Source organism: Lepus europaeus, chromosome 23, assembly GCF_033115175.1.
Source record: "Lepus europaeus isolate LE1 chromosome 23, mLepTim1.pri, whole genome shotgun sequence".
NCBI lineage: Eukaryota > Metazoa > Chordata > Mammalia > Lagomorpha > Leporidae > Lepus > Lepus europaeus.
In genome coordinates this window covers 23424271-23431654 of record NC_084849.1, presented here as the reverse complement: position 1 = coordinate 23431654, position 7384 = coordinate 23424271, and the positions used below count along the sequence as shown (strand labels likewise).

The window sequence follows — 7384 nt, the reverse complement described above, 5'->3', positions numbered from 1 at the left end:
GTGGGGTCTTGCAGGTGAGTGGCAGGGGCCAAGTACCTGAGCCATCCTCTACGCCTCCAAGGGTGAGCCCTGGCAGGAAGCTGGAGCCAGAAGCCAAGGACCTGAACCAGGCACTCTCAAACCGGGTGACCCCTAGGACCCCTAGGTGACCCCTAGGATGACCCAAGCAGCGCCACCACTGCCTCGCCAAACCCACCCCACAGTGCAATTTTTAAAAGGTCCACGTTTCAGACTGAGTCAGCTCCCAGCAGCCCCAATCCTTAGACACCGGGGAGACTTTCACATTCCAGCAGGCATTAGCGGTTATTTGCAGGGAGCGAGGCCTTGCTGAGGTTTCCATCACGTCCACTCTCCCAGTGCGGGAAGTGACCCAGCCTCCCTGCCCCTTTTACAAACACTGTCCCTGCTCGCCTCCTCTAGGCCCCTGCCTCTACCCCCTCCCCCTGCCACTCTGGGACCTGTGCCTCAACCTCCCCTATCTGACCCGGGGAAGAGAGGGGCGTGACATGGCCCTGGCCATACTGTGGGTCAGTGGCTCTTCCCCTTCGCGACCCCTGATTCTGCCTCTGCCTCCCCAGGGCTCCTCTGCCAACGGCTTTCCTCGGTCTCCCATCTCCGGTCTCCGCGGACAGCCTGGCTGGCCTCTCCCTGACTTCGCACCACTGCACCGCGACCCCCACGACGGCTCCCCGGGGCACTGGCGCCCGGGTTTCTCCACGGCCACCAGGGGGCGCGAGCGGCCCAGTCTGGGCGTGGGAGGTGCCGAGCGCCTACCCCGCCCCTCCCGTCGCCCCGCCCCGTCCGGCCGCGGCCCCGCCCCTCCCGTCGCCCCGCCCCGTCCGGCCGCGGCCTCGGTCCCTCCGCTCCCCCGGCTCCCGGGTCCCCTGCCCCCCACGCGTCTCGCCAGCTCGCGGGGTCCAGCCATGGGCCCTGCCGCGCGCCGCGCACTGAGGCCGGCGCCGCCGCCCCCGCCGCCGCCGCCCCCGTCGCCGCTGCTGCTGCTGCTGCCGCTGCTGCCGCTGTGGCTGGGCCTGGCCGGGCCCGGGGCCGCGGCGGACGGCAGCGAGCCAGCGGCCGGGGCGGGGCGGGGCGGAGCCCGCGCCGTGCGAGTGGACGTGAGGCTGCCGCTGCAGGACGCCCTGGTCCTGGAGGGCGTCAGGATCGGCCCCGAAGCCGACCCGGCGCGCCAGCTGGGCGGCCGCCTGCTGCTGGTGAGCGCCGCCTCTCCGGCGCCCCGCCATGGACCCCGCGCCCAGAACCCTGGCATGCAGCGCCCACCGCCCGGACCCCCAGCCTAAAAGGCTTCCAAATCCCGAGCCTGGAAGCCCCTCCCCTCCACACCCATCCCCAAACCCCAGTCCTGCATGGCCTGCGCCCAACCTCCGCGCTCTCTCCCTCCTCCCCCTGCTCTGGTCCTGGGCCCTCCAGATGGACGTCGTGGAAGCCGAGCAGGACGTGCCCGCAGAAGGCTGGATCGCGGTGGCCTATGTGGGCAAGGAGCACCAGGAGAGTCAGGGCAGTGGCCCGCAGGCCTATCCCAAGGCCCTGATCCGGCAGGTGCAGGGGCTGAATGGGGGAGGGGAGGTGGAGCCGGCCACAGATGGAGCCCTCCGGAGCTTCCGGAGAAGCCCACGGCCTGGAAGAGTCAGGAGACTCCAGTGTGGAAGACTGGGTCAGTTTAGTGCCAGGGCAGTGTGGTGTGGGGGCAGGGAGGCCAGGGAGAGCTCAGGGGGCTGACTTGGGTGATGTGTGTGATGGGGGAGGGAGGGCAGCAGGTATTGTTTGGAGCCTACAGAGCGCCTGGCGGGGAAGGATAGTTTCTGCCCTTGACCTCAGGTCAGCCCCTGGCTAGTCTGTCCCTGGCTGGTGTGTCCACGCTCACAGCAGGGGGTGTGCCAGCCTCCCGCCTTCTGTCCGACAGATGCAACGGGCCCTCTTCCTGGGAGCTTCTGCCCTGCTCCTCCTTATCCTGAACCACAACATGGTCCGGGAGGTGAGCCGGAGCGGAGTGGGCTGGGAGGTCCGGGAGGTGAGTGGAGTGGGCTGGGTGGTCCGGGAGGTGAGTGGAGCAGGCTGGGTGGTCCGGGAGGTGAGCGGAGCAGACTGCGAGGTGGCGCAGGTCTCGGGGAAGGGGGCCCGAGGTTGGCCGACCTCCATGTGCTCCCTGTCGCAGCTGGACATCTCCCAGCTCCTGCTCAGGCCAGTGATCGTCCTCCATTACTCTGCCAACGTCACCAAGCTGCTGGAGGCTCTGCGCCAGTGAGTTGGGGGTTTGGGCTGCCAAGGGCTGGGCCTGGGACCCTGGCTCTCCCATGGGTTCACAAGGCTCAGGACCTCCGCCATGTGTTGGCCTTGAGACTGCTCACTCCCAGGTGGAAAGAGAGGTGAGAGGCTAGGGAGGAGGCCCCAGGGGCCTGGAATGATGACCCAGCCAGGAGGAAACAGGATACTTGATTGACAGGCCCTCCCCCCCCCCCCCCCCGCCCCGCCATGGGCTTGAATGGCTTGACTCATGGGAGAAACCAGAAAAACCAATGATCCGGACAGGCCTGGGAGCCAGCGCAGGAGGTCTGCACGGGGGATATTCCAGGGCATCTACCCAGGGCCCCTTTCCCACGAGCCCTGCCGTCTGCCCCCTCCCAGGCGGGCCCAGGCCACGGCCGAGATCACCAGCGGAGAGTCCCTGTCGGCCAACATCGAGTGGAAGCTGACTCTGTGGACCACCTGCGGCCTCTCCAAGGATGCCTACGGAGGGTGGCAGGACCTGGTATGCCTGGGAGGCAGCCGTGCCCAGGAGCAGGTGTGTTGCCGGCGGGTTATACGGGGCCCAGGGAGAGGAGGCGCAGGTGTGGGGTTGGCGGGGGTGGGGGAGTCACACACATGCCTTGTCTTGCAAGTCCTGGGGCCACTCCCGGCCTCGGTGGTGGGGAGAGCCTCAGGCATCACACGGCTCTTGTGGGTGTTCAGTGTGGCGGTACAGGCGGTGCTCAGGGTGGTACCTGGCCCAGAGCCGCAGGTAGGGGTTAGGGGCTGCCTGCAGAGGTTCACGCCACAGCCTGGCTTTCACAGCTCCCTTAGCCATGTGCTGATCCTCTTTTTCCAGTCTTCTGTGTCCTAGCTCCCTGTGCCCTATGCATTGTCTCCTGCCGCTCGGTCTTGGCCGTGCTTGGCTGTAGGTGCGGATGCTTTTACCTCCATCTCTCTTTTGTCCGGCTCTAGGCAGGACCGTCTCGGCTCATCCTACTTGTCTTTGCAAAGGCTCCTTTGCACCCTCAGCTTGAAGTCCCTCTTCTCTGTGCCAGCAGCTCTCCATTGGGCCCTTAGTGGGGGCTCTTAGAATGGCCCACCCTGTGCCTACTGGGCAGCGTGACTGCCTCCTGGTGGCCAGAGCTGTTTTGTCTCTGGTCTCCCTGGGGTTCAAAGGTATTCTCAAGCCCTTCTCCGGCCCCTGCTCTGCGTGGGGCAGGCCCAGCCCAGTTTTCCAGCCTGAAGCCTCCAGCGGGTGTTGGTGGATCTAAGTCAGGCAGGGCAGCTGTTCAAATCCTGGCTCTGAAACCTCAGCTGAGTTGGCCTTAGGCTGAGTGTAACTTCTCGTTTTGTGATTGTTTGTGAACAGGGATGGGACAAGGCAGGCACATGGTGAGAGGCTGGGGGAGGTGCCGGGAGGTAGCCTGGAGCTAGGAGGAGGTGGGGGGGAAGATTCTGGAGAGGCCTGGAGGCAGGGATGCACACAGTCCGCGGTCAGCGTGGCTGTGCTACAGGCCAGGGTCAGGACGGGCCTCTCAGCTGACTGGCCTGATGTGCCTGGGGCCCTGAGCCCAGGGCCCTGTCACCGTCCCTCCAGTCCCTCTGGGAACCCAGAGCTGTAGCATCTGGGTGTCGGGAAAGTCTGATTGGGCCACATACCTCCTGCTCTGATGGACAAGGCCTGCCCTGCACTTGTGCCTCACCTGCCATGGAGCCAGACACACACACACACACACACACACTGCTTGCTGCTGCTCCCAAGCGCAGAGCTACAGGCAGACTCGGCCCTGGAGGTGAGTACTGCCTCGTATCTGCCTGGCTCAGCAAGGCAGCTCCAGCCCCGGGCTTTTGTAGGGGTCCAGTCGGGGAGAAATTTACTGTCACCCTGCCGGGTCAGCACCGCTGAGCTGGCGGCGGGCACAGGACTCTCCCGGGCATAGCAGCAGCTCAGCTTTGGGCTGGAGGAGGGCTTCCTGGAACAGGCGCCGGCACCCTGGTACGAGAGGGAGATGGGTGCAGGAGAGCGGGGCACAGCCCGTAGTTTCTCAGCCCCTCTCCCCCTGCACAGTCGTTGGTTCTTGAACTTCGGCACTGGCCGGGGCAGGACACGGTGGCAGACAGCTGCAGGAGAGTTTGGAACGTGCATGTTTATTCGTCCACGTGAGAGGGCGAGCTTGTGTGGGAGAGCCTGTGTGCTTCTTCCTTGCTCAGCCGCGTGGCTTCCCGCTGCCCAGTAGCCACGCTGCACAGGTGGGAGCTAAGTCAAGGTCAGCGGGGTTTTCCCAGTAACCCTGAGGCCCCGGGGCTGCAGCCGTGGTCGTATCAGACATGGCTCCCTCCTGCCAGTTGGAGCTCACGGGCCACAGCGGGCAGCGGCAAGGAAGTCTGTGGATCCGGTAGGCGTGAGTGGGGCTGGGCAGGGGGAGCCCCCGAAACCAGGGGGCTCTGGACACCCCTGGTTTCGGGGGCTCCCAGAGGCATTAGCCCAAGGAAGGGGTGAGGAAGAACGTTCCCAAGCAGCGAACGGATGCAGGAAGGGACCAGGAACTTGCGTGCTGAGAGGAGGCAGCAGGGAGGGAGAGCCCCATGGGAGGGGACCAAGGCAGGGTGGGGGTGGGCAGGTGGGGCCCGAGCAGCAGAGGCTTGTGGGACACAGGAGACCCTGAGAGGGTTAAGCAACAGGGCCCGGGGGTGGCTCCTTCTGGGTCTGGGGCTGTCTGAGCCTTCAGGCTGGTCCCAGCAGGTAGGCGGCGGAGGGGCCTGGGAAGGAGCAGGGGACGGTGGTGTGGACTGGGGATGGGGAGCCTGAGGCCTCCAGACCCTGCAGGTGCCAAGAAGCCGGTTTGCTGCTCTGGAGAGGCCTGGGCTGGGGACGGGGGTGACACAGGCCCCCAGGGCTCTTCACCTGCTTCCAAGAGAAGAGAGGGGGGCAGCCCTGCAGTCCTTGACCTCTCCTTCCCCCCAGAAGCCCCTGCAGCAGCTGTGGAACGCCATCCTGCTGGTGGCCATGCTCCTGTGCACAGGCCTTGTGGTCCAGGCCCAGCGGCAGGCATCGCGGCAGAGCCAGCAGGAGCCCGGAGGCCAGGTAGGAGCCAGTCCCGGGGCGCCCCAGTGCCTGGAGGACCATGCCAGGCCTGGGGACTGTGCCTCTGCTCCCCCCACAGGTGGACCTGTTCCAGCGGCGTGTGGTGCGGAGACTGGCATCCCTCAAGACGCGGCGCTGCCGCCTGGGCAGGGCCACACAGGGCCTGCCGGGGCCCAGCACCGAGACCTGCGCCGTGTGCCTGGACTACTTCTACAACAAGCAGGTTGGCTCCCTTGGGCAGAGACTGCCATCCGCTGACCTGGGCTGCCCCCCACCCTGCCCCCGGGAGACCTCAGAACCTGCCCAGCAGCTGTTCTGCTCCCAGGCCCCACCAGGGCTACAGGAAACAGAGCTGGGGGAGGGGTGCAGGCCACGCGTGGCTTCACCTTCCCGGCTCAGGCGCGGCTGCCGCCTGAGCGCTTCATCCTCTGCCTGCCCTGCAGTGGCTTCGGGTGCTGCCCTGTAAGCACGAGTTCCACCGGGACTGCGTGGACCCCTGGCTGATGCTCCAGCAGACCTGCCCGCTGTGCAAGTTCGACGTCCTGGGTGAGCACCAGGGGCGGGGCTTCGGCCCAACCCGCCTGGTCCCCACCTGATGCCCCCCTCCCTGTTCTTCCTATTCCTGGCAGGGAACCGCTACCCAGACGATTAGCTGCCCGGGCAGGGACTCTGCAGTGGGGACGGACCTCTCTCGCCTGCACCCCGGCCTTCAGCCTGGGCTCCTGGGACAAGATAGCAAGCCCTGTGGATGGGAGGACTAGGGCCCTGCCACGGGGCAAGGCGTCCCACCTTGGGGCCCGCAGCCCCAGGCCAAGGATGGAGGGCCAAGGCCTGCCGGAAAGGAAGAGGGGGCCCCTCTCTGCAGCCCTGGGACGTCTGTGTCTGCCCCTCTCACAGCAGCTCCGGATGCCCTGGGGCTGGCGCCGCTGTCCCCTGGGGCCTGTCCGGGTGTTTGTGGGGGCTGAGGGTATGGCGACCAGGTTGTAGGCTTATTTATTGGGGGTGAATTTGAAGCAAGAGCTGTCTGGCCTAGGGGCACTCTGGTCTGACCGTCTTCCAGGATAATCTTGGCCAAGGCTGTGATGTTGAATCCAGAGCTCCCCCTACCGCCTGCCGCCCTGGGCACTGGGAGCTGTGGGCCCTGCTGCCTGTCCAGCTGGGTCCCTTCCCAGGCTGGGCTGGGACCAGAGGCCTTAGACCCCATGCGGCCCTGTACCTGCTAGGCTGGGGCTGTGAGTTGCTGTCCGGGATACTTGAAGCCACAGGATAAATGTGGTGCATCTTCCAGGGGCATCTGTTTTTGTTTTGTTTTTTAAGAGTTGCAGTAGGGAAGGTTTAATATTAAAATAAATATGGATATATTTTAACATAAGATGTGAAGTCTCCGTGGATGTTTGAAGATTTTAAAGGGCCTGGCATTCTGGCATAGTGGGTAAAGCCGCTGCCTGCAATCCCAGCATCCCATAGGGGCATCTGGTTTAAGACCCGGCTGCTCCACTTCCCATCCAGCTACCTGCAGATGCTCCTGGGAAAGCAGTGGAGGATGGCCCACGTTCTTGGGCCCCTGCACCCACGTGGGAGACTTGAATGGAGTCTCTGGATCCTGGTTTCAGCCTGGTCATGACCTGGCTGTTTCAGCCATTTGAGGAGTGAACCACCAGACAGAAGATATTTCTTTCTCTCTTTCTGCCTTTAAAATAAATAAGTCGGGCCGGCGCTGCGGCTCACTAGGCTAATCCTCCGCCTTGCGGCGCCGGCACACCGGGTTCTAGTCCCGGTCGGGGCACCGATCCTGTCCCGGTTGCCCCTCTTCCAGGCCAGCTCTCTGCTGTGGCCAGGGAGTGCAGTGGAGGATGGCCCAAGTCTTTGGGCCCTGCACCCCATGGGAGACCAGGAGAAGCACCTGGCTCCTGCCATCGGATGAGCGCGGTGCGCCGGATGCAGCACGCTACCGCGGCGGCCATTGGAGGGTGAACCAACAGCAAAAGGAAGACCTTTCTCTCTGTCTCTGTCTCACTGTCCACTCTGCCTGTCAAAAAATAATAATAATAA

At 64.8% G+C, this 7384-nt stretch overlaps 1 protein-coding gene across 2 annotated transcripts; it reads left to right on the top strand.

Annotated features, from left to right (window-relative positions):
- Positions 1-923: 923 nt before the first annotated feature.
- RNF215 (ring finger protein 215) lies at positions 924-7013 on the top strand. Of its 2 annotated transcripts, XM_062182503.1 has the most exons (9): positions 924-1211; positions 1429-1557; positions 1922-1993; positions 2174-2259; positions 2644-2800; positions 5213-5332; positions 5412-5555; positions 5776-5878; positions 5962-7013. In XM_062182503.1, exons 1-9 carry the CDS (start codon positions 924-926, stop codon positions 5982-5984), a joined length of 1122 nt encoding a protein of 373 aa, XP_062038487.1. In that variant the 3' UTR covers positions 5985-7013. The 2 variants fall into 2 exon arrangements, with proteins under 2 accessions (XP_062038487.1, XP_062038488.1); XM_062182504.1 differs by lacking the exon at positions 924-1211 and having other exon boundaries at positions 1223-1557; positions 5216-5332; positions 5962-7007.
- The last annotated feature ends 371 nt before the right edge of the window (positions 7014-7384 follow it).